This window comes from Festucalex cinctus, chromosome 8 (genome assembly GCF_051991245.1).
Source record: "Festucalex cinctus isolate MCC-2025b chromosome 8, RoL_Fcin_1.0, whole genome shotgun sequence".
In the NCBI taxonomy this organism is placed as follows: Eukaryota; Metazoa; Chordata; class Actinopteri; order Syngnathiformes; family Syngnathidae; genus Festucalex; species Festucalex cinctus.
Window position 1 is genome coordinate 29,170,386 of NC_135418.1, and position 19,449 is coordinate 29,189,834.

The following is a 19,449-nucleotide window of genomic DNA, read 5'->3' on the forward strand; positions in this document are numbered from 1 at the left end:
GTGTGTGTATTTGTTCGCGAATCACTTTCATGTCAGTGCGTCACTTCACCACGTGTCTGTTCACACGTCGGAAACGTTATTTTATTTTGAAGTCTGTGTCGCATCCGGCCATGACTAAGTCCTGACAGCTTGACGGTGCGTATCCGGGCATGGTGGAGGGAGGTGTTTCTTGTGGGGCGAAGGAGTGGGGGCGTCCCGGAGGGGCGGGGAGAAACATGTGATTGATAAACAGTCGAATTATTAGTCACATTAGTCAGCTATAATTCATTTAAATAAGTCATAGATAACAGAATACTGTTAGGCAGAATAGAATAGAATAGAATAGAATAGAATAGAATAGAATAGAAAGCCTTTATTGTCTTTGTACAGTACAGAAACTGTGTGCGCGTGCGTGCGTGTGCGTTGTGTGTGTTTTGCTGAATCATCGCCTGGCAACAAGCTGACTCACTGTTCAGTGTCGTCATGGCAACCAGGGCGGATGTGCTGAATCACTGAGGCCTGCCAAATCCCAGTCTGGTTTCCATGGAAACAGGAATAATGAGATGGGTTTTGTTTTTGTTTTTGTTTACGCACTGTGTAGACTCTTCATATACTCGCTGGTCACAATATGAGGTGCACAATGTACATGTAATACTTTTTTTTTTTTTTTTAAGAGCTGCCTCGGGTCAGTTGTACTTCATTTTGAAGTTTGCACTTAATCTTTAAGGGGTGCCTGTTTTCAAATTTTTATTTAGATGCAATCGATTTTTAAGTGTAATACATTTTAATTGAATCTCTACTTAAGTAGTTAAGTTTTTCTTTCCCTATATTTTAGTGTTTCAAAGATTCTGTTTAGGTAGTTGGAAAAAAGTTTGACTGCACGACTTGTTCTGCCTTGTCAAACAGTGACACCTGGTGGACAGAGATAGCATTGGTCCATTGCTACTTCATTCATTAGGTCCTTTTCTCCATTATGAATAATTATTTTATAAATATTTCAGTTTACTATTTACAGCCACTCAATCAGCAAATTACATAACGAGATAAATTGATTTGTGGGTTTTTATAATCATGCGACAATTCATGCTAATTTCTTGTTTTATCGTTTATAATTCATGTAATTCGACGTGGCCACCAGGGGGCAGTATAATGCAGCCATGCGGACACAAATGACAGGCAGCGACTCAGTAAACACACACAAAGTTGGTACGTTTGCACATTAGTGCCTTTAATTTTCACAATTTGATTGGATACCAACATGTCCATTTGCAGTACAAACGTCGTCTTGTGCATAATAGAAGTTGACAACTCATTATATTAATCGTTTTGTTTTTTTCATTGCATGAGATTGGAAGGCACTTCAATTAAGTGTCAGATTTTTTTGCAAAACCAAACATACAAGATAAACACAAAAATCAACGAGTTGGGATTGTTGGCTCATTTCTAATAAAGTACAAGCACAAATGTGTTTTTTTTTAATTAAATATTGTTGTTGCATAAGGGTAAGCGCCCAAAAGAGTGGAGCCAACAGCAGATTTTGTCAAATCTTACAAAAACACAACTTTTGATTTTTCTTTGGCTTCCCCCCAATTTTGTTGCGACGCTCCTCAATAATGTATTACAATAAATAATGTTAAACGGGATCTAAAACATAACCAGGACAAAAAATTAAATAAAAAAAAAAAAAAAAAAAGAAAAAAAAAAAAAGTCTTTATTTCCGATGCGAAAAATTGGATGAATGTTTTTAAAAATTTAAATAAATGATGCAAGCTCTTTTTTTTTCCCCAGGTCAGTTCAGGTCATTTGAAACTGTCCCACTGCCCTTTTGTCCTCTAGTGATGTTAATGATTGACTTTTGAGTTCATTATCATTGGAAAAAAACTCAATTGTTTTCCTATTGAGGGGGAAAAACACGTTATTTCACGAGGTGTGGTGTCAGCGATAACAGGGCACTCAGTAAGGACTTACATGGTACGTTAAATTTGGATAATTTTAAAACTTTTTTTCATATCACCAATAATCATATTTATGTTTTAAAGGAAATATAAAAAATACAATTATATTAAAACAAAAAAAACAACATTTACATTAAAATTCCAACGTTATGACTACATTGGTGTTACTGTTGGCTCGGACAGTGAGGCGCATGCGTGGTATCCATTTTAAGATGAACTCACCTAATTAGGCGTCCATTTTGACATGTCAAATCAGCCATTAGCCCAGAAAAAGATAGGTCAAAAATGAAGGCCCGCAGAAGTAATGCTATAATAATAAAAACTGCAGAAACGTGTAACTAATAAGATTTTTGTCAAACGTAACCAACAGTGTATATTTGATATCACATGTAAACGGCGCCATGAATCCATTAAGCGTCAAGAGTGTCAGATGAACACCAAACAGTAACGAGTCATTACAGTGCGTTGAATCACGGTTTTGGTCTTGTAAGAAAGAATATAAATACAACATATTTTCTGATCCTAACGATGACAACATATTTAAATAGGTGGTATTATAAAAAATTAAACAAAACGAAAAAACAAGAAAAAAAGGAGAAACTCCAAGTTCCAGTTTGGACTGACTTGTTGTGTTCTTTCGGTCATGTGACCTGGTTGTAGCGGCGTGATGCCCAAATAAGGATGAAGGGCTTCTTAAAGTGGTACACACACACGCTAGCTGGTCCCTGCAGCCCACAGACAGGCAACTTTAGCTGCGGCCAAAAATAAAAAATAATTATCATACATCTATGTAATGTATAAAAAATTATCTTATATGTATATTTGTTTACAAGTAGAAAATTAGTAGTAGATGATAGAAAACGGAGGTTCTCAAACTTTTTGGGTCCACGTTATCAGGGATCCTCTCAGAATCTTTTTATTTATTTATTTATTTTTATCGTGGCAAAAACGAAAAAAAAAGGCCAAATTTAAAGTAGGCAGTTGTAAGTGCATTATTTCATAATGTATGTAATTGGCTTGCTGGCCTTGTTTGTAATTTTCTCTTGTTGATTTTTAGTGAGGCGGGAATAAATGAATGAAAAAACTCACCTATGTTGCCGTTTTTGTGCTTTGGCGCCATCTTGATAATCAAGCGAATTGCGAAGCTTTGGACAAAAGTAGTCCTTTGCTGCCATCTGGTAGCAACTACTGTACTACAAGCTACAGCACATTTTTTTATATACTGTGCAGGGAAAGGAACCGTGATGCAAATAAATATTTGCGAGTAATTGATGTCCCCAAACAGATGAATAAATTTCTACTCATGCCACAACATGGTGGCAAAAGACTACATTTCTAGCCTCAAGTCAACAAATTTGTTCTTATATGTTTACATGCAGAATTTGTGAAATATTGTCAATGCGTATTTTTTTTCTAGCTATAACTGAATCCATTTCATGTTTTATTTAATGACTGAGTTACTCCTAAATAGCTCAAGTTGAATGTCGTTCAAAACATGACTTTTGAAGCCGCCATATTGCTCCTCCCAAGAAACGTTTCTCGGCATACGATCCGACAAATTTCGCAGGGGTTGTAAACTTACGAGCACAACCGTAGTTGGCGCCAAAGCATTACTTTTGTCAGCCATGGATTTCGCCGAAGCACAAAAAGGCTAAGTGACTGACTTTTTTTTTTTTAATTTGTTTATTTATTTATTATTTATGTATTATTTATTTATTTTTCTTTCCGTATTTATTTATTTATTTATTTATTTATTTATTCATTCATTAGAATTATGACTACAATTAGAAGAATTAGTATGTGCATGCCCAAGCTAGCCAGGCTCATGTGCCCCAGTTTGAGAACCACCGCTACGAAAAAAAAAACAAAAAACAAAAAAACAAAAAAAGTCCAATTGCACAAGGAAGAAAGCGACTCCGCCTTCGCTACGACCGCGCCGTCTCAGCGAGGGTCCGCGCGGCAACCCGCCCCTCCGCCCACACGTCCGAGCACCCCGTAACCCCGCCGTCGTCGTCGTCGTCGTCACCCCGCCCGTGTCCCTTGGCGATATCGCTGGCGATGGCCAGGGCGCCGCCCTTCAGGAAGCGCACAAAGTTCTCGCCCACCAGCGGGCCCATGGCGTACATGCCGGGCCCGTCGGCCGCCAGCACGCGGTTGCTGAAGGGGTCCACGTCGACGGGGTTCCGCCGGCAGCTGACCGCCTCGCCCGGCCGCACCCCCAGGGGGCGCCCCTGCTCGGGGAGGAAGGACAGGTTGGGGTGGGCGCCGATCAGCACCAGCGCCTTGGACACTTGGACCACACTGCGCTGGCCCGAGTCCGACTGGAGGACGCATTTGCGGTCCGGGCGGAAGGAAATTACGCGGTGGCGCGGGAAGCTGAGGTAGCCGGCGTACGGCGAGGAAGAGGAGGAGGAGGAGGAGAAGGACGCAGGCGAGGAAGACGAGTCCAGAGGGGACGCCGATTGGTGCTGCTGCTGCATCATCATCTGGTGAACCTGAAGACAAAAACGCGGGGAAAAAAAAAAAGGTCAGGTTTGGAAAGTTGTGGCTGCAGTCTACGACGGTCGCACTAGGTGGCGGCATGCACTAAGTACACATCATCAAACTGAGTCAAACAAGCATGACCTGCCTGGAATAATTGAAAAATGTGAAACTGTCATATGAAATGTGGGAATAATTAAGCGCCGAGTATTCACAGCACTTTTAGAAATTTGAGTTTAAAACAAAAATCTACTTGGAAACAAGGCTATAACAAAAATGTGACATAAGTGCTATAGAGTCTTCCCGGATGCGCTGTATAATATAACAATAAAAAGCCTCACTGCGAGTTAACACCATATCATATTTGATTGTGTTTTTACAGTTAGCAATAAAAGCGTCTGACCTTGTGGTACTCCGGGTAGAGCACCTTCGGCAGCTGGTTGAAGATGAGCCCCGGGTCGGCGACGGCGCGGCGGAAGGCGTGGTAGACGGGCGTGTTGAGGTGGTGGGCCGCCAGCACGGCGTCGGCGGCCGTCAGCCCGGCGCCCACCACCAGCACCGGGTCCGACGACTCGTCCAGCTCGCCGCGGGAGATGGCGCCCTCCAGCTCCCAGAAGGAGTGGCACACGTAGGGCAGCGACTCGCCCTCCACGCCCAGGCGGGCGGGGATGTCGTGGGTGCCCGTCGCCAGCACCACGTTGCGGGCCAGCAGGGAGAAGGGCACCTGCTCCGCGGGAGAATCGTCTGGTGGAGGGAGGGAGATACTTAAGCCTAATATTTGCTTTGCAATTAGCTTAAAATGCTACTACGTAGTAATGCTAATACCACAATGCGCTCAATTGCAAATGCTAAAGTGCTAACACTAAATCCAAAACTAATGCTAAAATGTTAATGCTAACCACCATGACAATAAGCTCAATTGCTAATGCTAAAGTGCTAACACCAAATAAAAACCAAATGCTAAAACGCTAATGCTAACCACCATGACAATACGCTCAATTGCTAATGCTAAAGTGCTACCACTAAATACAAAACGAATGCTAAAATGCTAATGCTAACCACCGTGTGGCCAGTTAATGACCCAAAAGTAAAGTAGCAACTTTAGCTTAGCATAGCGATTCAAATACTTATGATCGTTTTCTTGCGACTTCCATACCTGACAACCATCGGCAACTTTATCCTCTAACTTGGACTCCCGATTACCAAGCAATGGACTTTGAAATAACGCAACACACACACACACACAAGGATAACTGTACCTCCAAGATCCTCCCCCTCTCGGCACTGCAGTCCCGTGACCCTCCAGTAGCCGTGGGAGTCGTGGGGGTCCGCGGGCCATCTGGTGACCGAGGTGACGGTGGTCCCTGCGGCAAAGTTGTGCTCCAGAGCCATCTGGGACACGTAGTGCTGGTAGTAGGAGGCGACCTCGGCGGGCGTGGCGCGGTCGTTGCGCACGTTTCTGGCGGGAAAAACAAACACTTACGTTAGGGCCATTATTGTGCTTTATGGTTTGGATTCTTGCTTATGATATTGGTTGTGGTTTTAATTCTGCTTCTGTTTAGTGTCCTTGTTCTGGTTCTGATCTAGATTTGTGCTTCAGCTGCGAGTTGTGTTGAATCAGTTTTGCTTCTGGTTGTGTGCTGAGCAGAGGTGGCAAATCCAAGTCCAGAAAGTAAAAATCCTGCCACAGTTTGGCTTTAGCCACTGGTGCTAGCTAGCTAGCTCCCTAGCTGGTAAACAAGCACCATGGGAGCTAGACAGCTAGCTACTAGCTAGCTAGCACAAGGAGCGAAAGAGAAACGATGGCAGGGTTTTTCACTTTCTGGGCCTGGATTTGCCACCTCTTGTTCTGAGTGTATTTCTGATCCTGTTTCTGGATCTTGTTCAGGTCAAGGTGTTAGCTGTGGCTAACCTATTGTTTTGGTTCTGGAATTAATTCAGATTCTGGTCAGGGTCCTTGACATTTTGGGTCTGGTTGTGTTTGATTCTGATCTTGGTTCTGTTTTGTTTGAGGTTGTTCTACTTCTGGTTCAGATGCTGGTTTTAGTTGTGGCTCATTTTTCTGGTTTTGTTTGTAGTTCTGTTTAGTGTCCATGTTTTGGTTTTGTTTCTGGTTATGAAGTGGTTGTGCTTAGGTTTTACTCCTGGTTTTGTTTCTGATCCTAGTTCTAGTTTTACTTCTGGTTGAGGTCCTGTGGATTAGGGATTTGGTTTTATGCTTTGGGTGGAATTTAGTTTTTGGTTGTGGTTCTGGGCGTGTACTAGTTTGTTTCTGAGACTGACTCTGGTTCATGTCCTGGTTTTAGTTGTAGTTTATGATTCCGATTCTGCTTTTTATTCTGGTTTGCATGTGCTTGTTTTGGTTCCAATTTTGTGAGTACGTTTTGCCGGGTTCGGGGGTTCCGGGATTCTAAACTGTTGGAACGCACTTCACCTTCTCTTGTCTTTCATCCAGTCCTTCAGTTTCAGTCCCGGCAGCTCCATCCAGTTAGCGAGACTTATCGTGAGCATGGAGCCCTCCATGGCCTGGAAAGCACACAAAGCGCCGATCAACTTGTCTGCGAAGCCGCGGCGAGGGCCAAACCGAGGGGGCCGCCGTGCGAGGTACGTACGTGCCAGGCTCCTCCCGGGGGCCCCTTGCCCAGCACCAGGTGCGGCACGGCTCTCTCGGGCTCGTAGCGCCACTCCAGCGGGGACGTGTGGTCGGCGCCGAAGTCGCCGTCGGGCAGCAGCAGCGAGTCGAAGAGGACGGCCACCGGATTGGACGAGCGGCCCTGCAGACCCTCGCACAGGTACTCCAGGTCCTGCTCCAGCAGCGACCGGCCCGGCTGCTCGGCCAGCTTGCTGTGCAGCAGCGGGTTGGGGTGCGACGCCCCGGGCGACAGGTAGGGGGTGTAGCCCGACAGCAGGTATGACAGGCAGATCCCGGAGGGGCCGTTGCCTGGGAAACGCAGAGTAAGAGGAGCGTGGCGTGAGATCGGGTGTCGGACGCTCGCATGGCTTGTTGTTCTTCACACAAACAATGTTTTGTTCTTCCTATGTGGGACCTTTTGTACTATATAAATTAACCCGCTCACCTGCATTTACTAATCCTAACCCATTCATGCTAATCCTCCCACTCACTCATTTCAACCTATTAACCCCAACAGCTATTTACTCACCTTAAACGAGTAATTAGTGCTGTTGAATATTTTAAAAGATGAATCTATCAATTATTCAATCGACTACTCGGATTCACTCGAATGTGTATTACAAAAGCATTTTTCCGCATACTGCAATGCGCAATTTTCAAATAACGTTATATTTCGCAAAATAACTTCAGCCAGCAATGCACAAACACACGCACACGACTATTCTAGCAATCCAGACAGTTTTAATTGCATTGATTTGCAGTCATGTGCCGCCATTGTAACGTACCAAAAAACATTAGTTAGTCTCTGGCGCCGCCCAGTGGTTAATGGGTGTAAACACATTCAAAACCCCAATTTTTGATTTCCCCGTGTGTTGACTTGCAACTGAACGGATTGAAGTTGAAATCACGGGAAATGCATTACAACACACGGCGTTTACAGTGCATCAAAAATGTGCAATTATAATGGAAGTCTATAGCGTCAAACATTGGATTCCGTGCATGATAATCGTCTTTCTTATTTAGCTTCAAACTGCTACACTTCACAAAAGTCAGCATGGTCGGATTTTTTTTTTTTTTTTTTATGTATTAACAACCCTGGGGATATTGATGCTCCCAATTGCTTTTTCCCCCGACGCTTTTTTCTTTGAATAAAAATCAAAATGTCCAAAAAATGGACATGGAATCGCTTAAGGGTTAAAACAGTAATCGATTACTCGATTAAATTACACAGCTCTACTAATAATCTTAATCAACTCTCCCTAAACCTTTAAATCATTCATCCATAAACTAACCTATTACTAATCGGCCGATCTCTTTCACTCAAACCCTTCCCTAATATCCCAACACTTAATCGAAATCTCAACCCACTAACCCAATAAACAACATCGTTTACTTGCACAATTTATTTGACAACCTCAAAGTGAACTTTTTGGGCCAAGTCAACAATATCCAGCAGCTGAAGTTTTTTCTGCGGTGAAACGTCTCAGACGTGCTAAATCACCGGAAAACATTTTAATCCGGAGCCTGGAATCGGCAAGTCTGGAGACATTATAGTCGACCTTTGCACTCGCGCAGATCGAAACAAACATTCGCACAAGGCGCTATACAAATGAAGGTTACTTATTTACTTACTTACAAGGATTACGAAAACAAAACATTGTGACAGGACAGAGTCGAGACTGCGACCGATATGCTTGCAGATGTTGCCAACTTTTCAGTTGAACATTTTGAAGTTTTGAAACAGCTGACGTGTTTGAAGCTTGCGTCGTCTTGACCTGGAAGACGTTCTGCTGCTGCTGCTGCTGCAAAATCGAAGACGTCGCAGCCGAAGAAGAACGTCTTCCCGGATTCAAAGTTTGTGGGAAACAAATTACGGTCCCAACTTGTGTTAAACAATACAAGATCGGATAACGGCTCATTTCCAAATTCCAATTTTTAAAGCGGAAAAACCGGAGATGACTTGTTCCTGTTCAGCGGAGACAGCAAAACAGCCTCTCAGTGGAATGTATGGAACATGTGAAGGCAGGAGAAATACACGTGCAACACTTTTTTTTTTAACGTGTAAATCTCCGATTCATTTAGGTGAGTAATTTTAAGACAAATACAATAGTATTTGAAAAATACAAAAAAAAAATATTGTTCACATAAAAGCAAAGTATTTGTCTTTCTTTTAAAAAAAAATCATAAAAATAATCAACCTGTCTTGTCAGCCACGGCTTGTGTGAGAAAAACGTCTTCAGTTTGAAAATATATCGCGAGTACCTGTCGATATTTGTCAGACGAAACGTCCACATGCCTATTAAGATATTACATCAGCAAATATGGTCATGTGGCACCTTCCCCGATCAAACGCTGTCGCACCAGTGCAAAAGTTGAGTTGACTTATACACGTGCATACAAATATATTTCCTTGATTTGCATGTGTATTGTCTCATGAAGTCATTAGTTTGCATACGTGTGTATTTGTACAGGCAAATGTGGTGCGTGTGCTAATGTCCCTTACCTATGACGACCACAGGCAGAATCTCTCCAGAGACCGTTTCCTCGTCACGGAGCTCCATCTTGTCAACTGAGGAAGAACAAAAAACGGATTGAGGATTTTTTTTTTTTGGGTCACGACATCGTCACCATCACCTTTTGTTGATCTTGCTAAAAACTCAAAACACGCCCACACGCAAACACACACGTGCAGAGAGCCTGCCTGTCATGTGAACTGCCGCATATTTAATTCAACATGGAAACATGACACCCGGAAAAACGAGGAGCTGCGCAAACACTGAAACACGCCTCACCTTGACAAATGAAGACAGATAAGTAGATTTTGAAAAAAAAAAAAAAAAAAAGACAACTCATTTGAACACAGTGCACATTTAACATTTATTTCATTCATTTTAATAGTTTGTTTATTGGAAATGCTAAAATGAAACATTTTCATAATATTTTTATTTCAGATGTCTCGATCCCGATCACGTAATTTTCAGCTGATCGGTAGCGGGAGAAAATTATCGGAGTTTTCATTTTTGGTAATTATGTTTGTATTATTATTATTATTATTATTACAAAATCATCCAGAGGTAAACATATTGTCAAACAAAATGTTTTATTTATTTGTATTTATTATTTTGTGCACTTCTGATGACACCCCCCGAAATTATTGGGATGGTTTTGTTCAAAAATAAAAAAAATTAATAAATAAATAAAATAAAAAATGAAATAAAAATGGAAGGACTTTTTTTTCACCCTCAATACTTTGCCGAGGAATCGGATCGGGACTCGGTATCGGCAGATCCTCAAAATCAGGTGACTCGGACTCGGGTGCAAAAAAACGTGATCGGGACATCCCTAATTTTTATATTACAGTACAGTAATTAAATGTATTTTTTATTAATTGCCATTTGACTCAACATGAGACTTGGCATTGTTTTAGTGATATTTATCTTTTTTTTGGTTATTAATTTATCGCTTGAGCTGTCTCGTATGCTGTTGGATTTTTGTGCAACACTTTGTATGCAGTGATGGTTATTTTTAAGTGCGCTATAAATAGAGTTGGTCTGGTTTGATTATTAAAACATTAGTTGCAGTCGCATATTAAATCATTCTAAAAATGATAATGAAAATAAATTACTCAAAAAATATTTGACAATTTACTTTTTATTTATATATTGATGTTCAATTAAATGTGTCATGATGGCAGCAGTGAGGCAGATTGAAAACTACATTTAACTAGCAGTGCATGCTGGGAAACGTAGGCAAGAGTCAGCAATCTGCTGAGTCATGCTGACTCGGCCAGCAAGGTCACGTTGAGTGCCGATTGGCTTATGCGGGAAAGAAAAAAAAAAGAAAAAGAAAAAAAAAAAAGCGGAAATTGAGATTGCGAGCCAGAGCAAGAGGAACAAAGCAGCAACATATTGGTGGGAATGGACACACAAACACACAAATGCACACAAACACACTGCACAGTCAAAAACACACTTACGCACACACAAACACACGACATAACACAAACACTCATTAATACACACAAACACATGCATAAAAGAAGCACATTCAAGCACCAGTATATGAATGAGTCGTTGTTGTTTTTCAAATAAAACAAGTAAAAGCCAATTTAGTATTTCCTCCAAACCAAACTGTCATGTAGGCAAGGAGAGAAAAAAAAATGTATAGGCGAAAATAAATACGCGTGCAGTTGCGTAAGTGTGAGGCACGGAGCCAAGATGGAGGCTTGTCTTGGCGGAGGGTCCCGCTGGACGGAGCCCATCTTGGCCGCCATCCAAACACGGAGGCCACCTCTTTCCTTCTCGTCCGCTTTATATAACAACTGGGCTCCACCTGGCCCGCGTTCAAAAAAAACATGGCGGCCTCGCCGTGGAAACGACCTCGCCGGCCGGAGGAAGGAGGAGGGGCTTAAACAAAAGCCACTCTTCACTTGGTTGGGAGGAGATGTGGAACATTCCACGACATTTTCATTCCATGCCGTTTGACGGAAGATGGAAGGACGCCGCCCGCTTACACGCTTGTCCTTCGGCGGATGTCAGAACAAATGAAATTGGGGTCAAGTCAAGGTTTTTGATGATTTTGTAAGGGTAGGAAGTTGGACTTCAAGTGGCCTTTTGATGCACATTTATACAAAAAAGTAGGGCCCGACCGCTGTGCATTTTTTGAGGCAGATGAAAATACTATACATTATGTTATATTTTATTATATATTGATCTGTTGATTATTTAAATATATATACAATGTATAAATATATAATAATTATTACTTAAATATAATTTATTTATTTATTCATTATAAAATAATTATTTTTTATTTTTACTATTAAAAATAATTACAATAATAAGTGTTCACTGTTCCTCAGTGTCGTGTGAGTGTAAGCAGCATAAAATACGCTACACACTTGCTAGTTGCTAACGCTAAGCAAGCAAAATGGTGCATTCGGAGCACTTTCACAGCGTCGGAAACTTTGGTTTTCGTCAATAACAGTTGACAGTTGACTGTAGTAATTTGCAGGGAAAGGGAAAAGCACACGCATAATTGACATCCATTGAAATGCATGAAGACAAAAAAAAAAACAAAAAAAACTAAGAATCTCCAAAAAATGCTGATTAACATTAAATATTACATGCAATGTCTAAATTTGAAGATCTGATCAATGATGTCATTGATTGATCAGGCCAATCGGGTCACCGATTTTGCATAAAATGCACAATATTGTCCGATCACGATCCAGCCGCTCAAGCCTCGTTAGGATATTCCTTCTGATTGGCTATCTGATACATTTTTCCTCATCTGAGATTGGAAATGTGTTTTTATTTGCAGGAAAGCAGCCAATTCCACCGCAAATTGTTTTGCCTTCAACAAAACCGTTTCACTTTTTTGGGGGTTTTTTTTTCCTTCCCCAAGGCCACACCTCCTCAGCATGACTCAGCTGTGTTCAAAACCTGTTTGGCACTGGTCAGGTAGTAATGAACTCATTTGCTCAAAACATCCATTGCACGTTTTCAACATGAGATTGAAAATGTCTGCCTTCCTTTTTTTTTTTTTTTTTTAAATTGTTCAGGAAGACGTTTGATTCGTCATTGCGAAGATAACTTTTTCCATATCTGACCTCTCCGACTTGGCAGCCTGACGGATAACGGATCATCACGCCAGCAGTTTGGCATTTCCTTCCTCTTTGATAAACGATGACAGTGATAACACGCTTTGACAAGCTAGCTGACCCCATTTGGAGAACAGCGAAGTCACCTTTGACAAAAGCGCTTTCACTTTGTGAGCTCTCCCAGGCATGACTCAGCTTCGTTGCCACGACTTGTTCGGCAAACCGCAATCGAATAGCGTGCGCTAATAAGGAATTAACGAGCTCAACTCGTGCCGTTTGGTTTGGCCGCCCGCCACGCAGACGCGCCAGCCAGGCCGGATGGAGAACCAGATTGGAATGATCTGCCAATTGAGGTCATAAAAGCAGCTGGCGGCGGCGGCGGGCGCTTTTGTATACAAACAAACGCAGATGACTTCCTCCGCGAACGCGTCAGGCGATTTGTCTGCCATGAAGGGATGTAGCGATATCCAAACGTCACCAGACGATATCGCGGTGACGATATGAGAATTATCACGATATTGTGGGGAGGTTGGCGATATTTAAAAAAGGTCACAATATTGTAAAAAAAAAAAAAAAAGCTCATACCAAAAAAAGCAAAACATGATGCTTTTGTACATAACAGCAATCACCTACAATCTCTAATATTGAGGTGCTTACTTATTAACTCATTCAAACCCAAAAACGTATAAACACGTTTTTAAAAATACTTTTTCCGTCCCTACCAAAAACGTATTTATACGTTTTTATGTTTTTGTTTTCTATGCTAGAGAACATAGAAGGCTTTGATGCATCTTCTGACCTGAAGAGGTCGCTTAAAGCAATGGTAGAGTTATGACAAAAAAAAAAGAAAAGGCCAACAGGTGGCAGCAGAGTATAAGAGATCAACCTGGGCCATGTTAAAACAAGCTCTTTTTCCCAGTGTTTTCAACGGGTTTGTGAATAATGGTGAAAATTTGCTATATTCTAACGCTAGTTGCTGCAAAACGGTAACAGATACAAATATACTTTTTTTTTTTTTTTTTTTTATAAAAGAAGAGTCTAATCTTTCTTTTGGTAGGTTCCATGTTTTATATAGCAAAACACATTTTGTGGGCCTTACAAAATCAGCCAAATTCCATATAATGAGTTCCTCCACATATTGACTCGGTTCACAGGCATATTACGTTCCCCTTAATGTGAAAATAGCATAGATTTTAAACATTGAAGGGCCAAAACGTGCCTTGTGAAAATTAAACTGCACTAAAATATTAGCCACAAGAGGGCGCTAGAACTGCACAAATTGAAATCAACCTGACGTTTTTTTTAACAGATGCGTTCCTTTTAAATATCGTGAACATGACGACGACGATATTGTGGCAGTTTTAATATCACAATATCACGATACTGCCCTTATCGTTACATCTGTACTGTCATGGCACCGGCGATGACGCTATCTGACCTATCCAGAAGTTTGTTTTTTTCCTTCTGGTAAATCTTTGCTATGCAAATAAGTTCTGAAGCCAAACCACTGAAGCATCACTTCCTTATTGCCGCCGTACATTTCTATCATTCCCGTGATGGCAATTTGTCCTTGGGGCTTCTTTGCAACTGAACGTGTTTTCTTGGAACTGATGTTGACTTTTTTTTTTTTTTTTGCGCCTTGCTTTCCCCTCAAGGGCAATTTTGGTCTGTTGTCTTTCCACAAGAGACATCAAGACTTAAATGAGAAAGGATTATGAAACTGCTTGGACTTACGCTATCCTCCATAGCACTTGCATTTGTAATTCAAAATTATGCAAATTAGTTGCCTTTAAAAATGAACCGACCGACTGACTTGCTGATGAATGGACTTACTGAGTAAACTGGCTAGATAAATAAGTGGCAAACTTACTGAGTCAATAATCGACTTACTAACTGACCGACTAGGTGACTAAATAGTTGACCAACTAATGGACCATGTAAGTGTTTGATAAGCTCATTGAATAACAGACCTACTGACTGACTAACGAAAAACCAAATGACTGTAATGGACCAGCAAACTTGACCACTATCCGACCGACTGAGTAAGAGCTCACCGGCTGACTAACAAGCGTCCTACTTTAAACCTTTTTGAGTGGTGGCCCTGCCAGATACGATTAGTTTCAATTATTATTTTCATATTTAGCAATTATTTAAGACTTTAAAAAGCCCTACGAATTACGTCTTGTTCACACTCTTATGCAAAAATTTAACAAGATCGGTAAAAAAAAATTTTTTTTAAATAAATCTATGCAGCACGGTAAAAAGATGATTGATCGGTTTCATTGGATCAAAATATTGAATATAAAAACATACAAACAAGAACATGCTGATTTCACCATATTCTTTTATGAAATCAATCTATACTGGATCGGTCAACCAAGTGTTAGTGAACTTCAGGTGCCCCGACACAGAGCCCTGCTAACTACCTAGACTGATTGACTAATATGGATTAAAACTATACCTATGTAAATAATTAACTAAATAACTAACTAACTAATCAACTACAGATACTGACAGACTGGTTGATTGAAGCACTTAAAGGGACTGAAGTAAATGACTAATCAACTTACTAAGTAACCAACTAAATGACTGACACGCCAACTAACTAACTAAATAAAAACTGATTGTTATGGCCTTGACACGCTTGTACAGTAGCAGAAAATGACACTTGTGCCAATTAAACGATTGTAATTTTCCAGCATAGATTTAATGTGATGGTTTGACTTACTAATTATTATCATTTTAAGTCAAATGAAGGTCAGAGTGCACACAAGAACCAAAGCTCATCTGCTGATTCACGCACATCGGGCATATTCAGTTCAGTGGCATCGCGACCCAAGTTACGTAATAATCATGACATCATATACACTACAAGCCAACGCTTTCACCGGTTATTATTTTTATTTCCTCGTTGAAATTGGCACACGTACGTATGATACTATGCAAGGTAATTTACACGTATTATTAAAAACATAAATCCAATGTAATATGCAATAAAGTGTGTTAGTGGGGTAGATAGGGAGGAAAAAAAAAAAAAAACACTAACCGCTCACTCACGCATGCGCAAAATCACCCAAGCTAGAAACTCCATTGTGTGGGTTTCTTGCGCATGCGCCCTCTACAAAACCCAAGCCAGCCATCATATAAGCGATAATCACTCACCGGTATTTTATCGGTCACGCGCTTTCTTCTACTTATTCCACCACAAAGAAGCAACGCTGTTCGTCTTCTTGCCTTCCCACCTGGTGAGTCGCTCGTCTGCCGTCTCGTTCCTGGGCTTTCTTGGAGGTTGGACGAGCGGCGTGAAGGTGGCCGCTCGCCGCCGCACATTCACACATTATATAGCACCATGAGCGGTCGTGCCGCTGGCCAATCAGCGTCGAGCTGAAGGCCGCGCTCCGCCCCACACCCGTTGCCATGGTGAACGAAGATCGCACTTAAAAGCTGAGCGTCCACTAGTAAAGGGAGAGCAGTGGTGCCCAAACACCGGTGCGCGGACTAGCCATTTGGTACCGGGTGCACAGAGACAGAAAAATAAATAAATAAATATCCCCCGACCCCCACCCCCACCATGTGAACATATACTGTATGGAGGAGCAAAACTGCCAAAATAATGAATGAATGAATGAATGAGTGTGAAATTAAAAACGGATTAAAAAATATACTGCATAATTCAAAAATAATTTTTTTAAAAATGATATAAATGTGTACAAAAAGAACAAAGCCCACCCCCTCATTTGATAAACTCGTCCTTACGCATTTCATGCTGACATTGTCTGCAGCATGACATAAATATATATGACAGCAGAGCGTTATTTGATTGATATTTAATTGAATTTGTATTTATTTTAAAATCTATTTTACATTGTATTCATCTATACTTTTATTTCTAGATTTATGTAAATATTCTTAGCTGTTATTACATTTATATAACTTTGTGTTATAATTTGAATTATATTTTTATTTTGACTTTTATTCATTCATTCATTTATTATTTTGGTCTTTCATAATACTGTATGTCGGCGCCCCACAAAATTATTTTATCTTTTTAAACCCCAAAAAATATATTTTTTTGTAAATGGCAATAAGCATATACATTTCTAAACTATTGAAACCACAAATACTGTTTACACATAGAAAGTCACATTTCGACATTTTAGACTATTTATCAAATATTTCTCTTATTTTTGAGTATCACATTTCAGTCTTTCAGTTTGAGGAGGGTGTTTTTGTTGGGTAGCCCTAATAATTCACTTTAAGACAACAAGCAAATATATTTACCTCAAATCATTGCCAATAGTTTAAATGTCAGCGCCCATCATGTGGCGATCAAGACCAACTTAATGGAATGCCGATGTCTGGACCGTAAACACAGCCGTACATCAGATGATGATGATGATGATGATGATGATGATGATGATAATGATTATCATTGTAAAAGCTGCAGAACAGAATGTACTGATCGTGAGTTGGCCATCAGCATTGACACACCCACAAACACGTCAAACTCGTGAATGTTTCTCGTCGCCATCATGTGTGCTCCGGTAGATTTATTTACTTTTCCATATGTCAAAACATAGGCAGTCATTGCAAATATTATGACACTCCGTATCGTATCGGCATGTAGGCTATTCGCGTTGCTTTGTTTGCGATGGGGCAAGTTCATGTCCCAGAATACGGCGCTATTTACGTTAGCTTAGCTGGCTAGCCATTAAATTGTCATTCGTCATAAAAAAATAAAAATGAAAAAAAACGTGTCCAAAGTGTGTTATGTTTTAATGGTTTTATAGTAGGCCTACTCTGCTATAGCTAGCATTGACCTACTTTTTGGAAACAAAAAAAACCCTTTGATTTGGATCTTGATCTCTGATTTGATTAGTTAGCTGTTAGCATCAACAATGAAGCCCAAAAAGAAGCCTTGGCAAGTCTGTCTGTTTGTTTCGCCAAACAATTACCACCTTGAAACAAAAATGGCTGAATTATTTGCGATAAATAAATAAATACTTAAGTAAATAGATAGATAAATAAATAAATACAATAAAAAAAAGAAATCTCTCAGTTAAATGCCACCCCGGAAATGGCCAAAAATGACCCAAAAATGACCCAAGAATGTCTGTCACCATTATTTCTTGGTAGTTGTCACACTTGGTAGGTACTAAAAAGATTCTTATCCGTTAAGTTCAACCGTATAAAAGTCGACCCCTCGCCCATTAAATGCCTCCCCAGTCCAATGCCGCTCCCTCCAACAATGCGGATTAAGATATTACATAAATAATCTCCTTATATAAGAATCGTTGTGACTGGCTGGAAATGATGATGTCATTGTTTACTGCTGCCACTCATTTGGGTTAACAACAACGTCTTACAGTATTTCACTGTTTTTCTTCACTTCCTGTTTGTCCTTTTGCCACCCCCCCTCCGACATTTGCTCGGTCAATCCACGTGATGTGTCGCAATTTTTTTTTACTGTCACTTTTGCGAGAATCCTGCTGATAGTTTGCGGTTAATAATTAAGGAGTCATCATCTTGGATTCTTCCATTGCCAACACTCTTTTTTTTTTCCCCCCTTTCTTTTTTATACTGTTACAGGTTTGTTTGTAATCTCTAGCTGACTTAAAGTAGTTGTAGAGGATTTAGTTATAATAAAAAAAAAAAAAACTTGAACTTTGCCATAAAGTTTTAATTAAGAAGATAAAGCAAGATACGATATAATGATTTCAATGATGGTAACAGAGGAGAAAAAGCAACTGGATGGCTCAAAAGTTAGCCATGGAAAAAGATAATTACAGTTACATAGCAAATTATAAGTTACGCAAGTCTTGGCTGCATATGTAAGTTAGGAAAAGCCTGGATGGAAATTAGATACGGTAGTTACTGTACATACATACAGTAAGTTAAAAGGTTTTCATGCCTGTTCATCTATACATGTGCTTCAAATTTGATCTCTTGGATTCTTCAATGGCAGTTTCAAACCAAAATGGCGGACTTCCTGTGTCTTTTCAGCCATTCGTCCTTGAGAATTTTTGCGCTTCTTCATAATTTTTCATATTGCTGAGTCAAACTGGCTTTAAGAGCTGTTTTTTTTAAAAATGCAGCCTTAAATCTCGCAAACAAAATGGCCGACTTCCTGTTCATTTTACGGCACATAGGTCATTAAAACTTTTTTTTGTGGGTCAACTCATGACAGAAATGGCTACCAAATTTCATATTGTAACGTAGAACTGGTTTTGGGGAATAAATTTTCAGAAAATTTTAATGATAGTTACCTCAATGTAACCTGGCAATAGCCAGATGGATATTACATATCCATATGTAATATCCACCTGGTACCTCTCCACAGTAATTTGATCGTAGAAAAGACGTGACATTCTGTGCAATAATTCGAGCTGATTGGACGATGTGTCACCTACACGTTTGTTTTAACCAATCACGGCCATGAGTGAAAATTTCGTCTGTGTTCTTGTCGAAGGGGAGAAAAGCACGAACATCTTACCAGCTAGAAATGCACGAAGTCGCCTCTCGCTGTTCAACAAGGAAACGCTGAGTCATTCTGCGAGAAGAGAATTAATTGCAGCGTCCATTCGTCCATGTTGGGTTTGTTTGTTCGCCCCGGCGTCGGCGCTGGCTTCCTGGTTTCATCACAGTTGCATATCCGCCCCCAAACACAATGCCGCTCTGTGATTGGTTCGGAACGGCGGTTATCTGCGGGAGCGGTACAAAATGTATTCTCCGGGGTTTGTCAACTCACAAATACCGCGAGAATTCATCTTGCGAGAGCAAGGTTAACCTCAATGATAAAC

At 40.6% G+C, this 19,449-nt stretch overlaps 1 protein-coding gene across 2 annotated transcripts; it reads right to left on the reverse strand.

Moving 5' to 3' along the window:
• Positions 1 to 1,186: 1,186 nt before the first annotated feature.
• Positions 1,187 to 19,302, reverse strand: osgn1 (oxidative stress induced growth inhibitor 1). 2 transcript variants are annotated; one of them, XM_077530318.1, is made up of 7 exons: positions 19,143 to 19,302; positions 9,551 to 9,616; positions 7,028 to 7,356; positions 6,850 to 6,941; positions 5,675 to 5,874; positions 4,819 to 5,159; positions 1,187 to 4,429 (listed from the first exon to the last, which is right to left on the reverse strand). In XM_077530318.1, the coding sequence occupies exons 2-7, from the start codon at positions 9,606 to 9,608 to the stop codon at positions 3,860 to 3,862; spliced, it is 1,590 nt and encodes a 529-aa protein (XP_077386444.1). In that variant the 5' UTR covers positions 9,609 to 9,616; positions 19,143 to 19,302; the 3' UTR covers positions 1,187 to 3,859. The 2 variants fall into 2 exon arrangements, with proteins under 2 accessions (XP_077386444.1, XP_077386443.1); XM_077530317.1 differs by lacking the exon at positions 19,143 to 19,302 and adding an exon at positions 15,812 to 15,979.
• Between the last annotated feature and the right edge of the window lie 147 nt (positions 19,303 to 19,449).

Excerpts from the sequence above, each read along its gene's own strand:
- osgn1 (XM_077530318.1), bottom strand. The coding sequence starts at position 9,608 with ATGGAGCTCCGTGACGAGGAAACGGTCTCTGGAGAGATTCTGCCTGTG. Across the intron at positions 6,942-7,027 it reads CCCCGGGAGGAGCCTGGCAC|GCCATGGAGGGCTCCATGCT; the intron begins GTACGTACCTCG and ends TGTGCTTTCCAG. Across the intron at positions 4,430-4,818 it reads TCTACCCGGAGTACCACAAG|GTTCACCAGATGATGATGCA; the intron begins GTCAGACGCTTT and ends TTTTGTCTTCAG.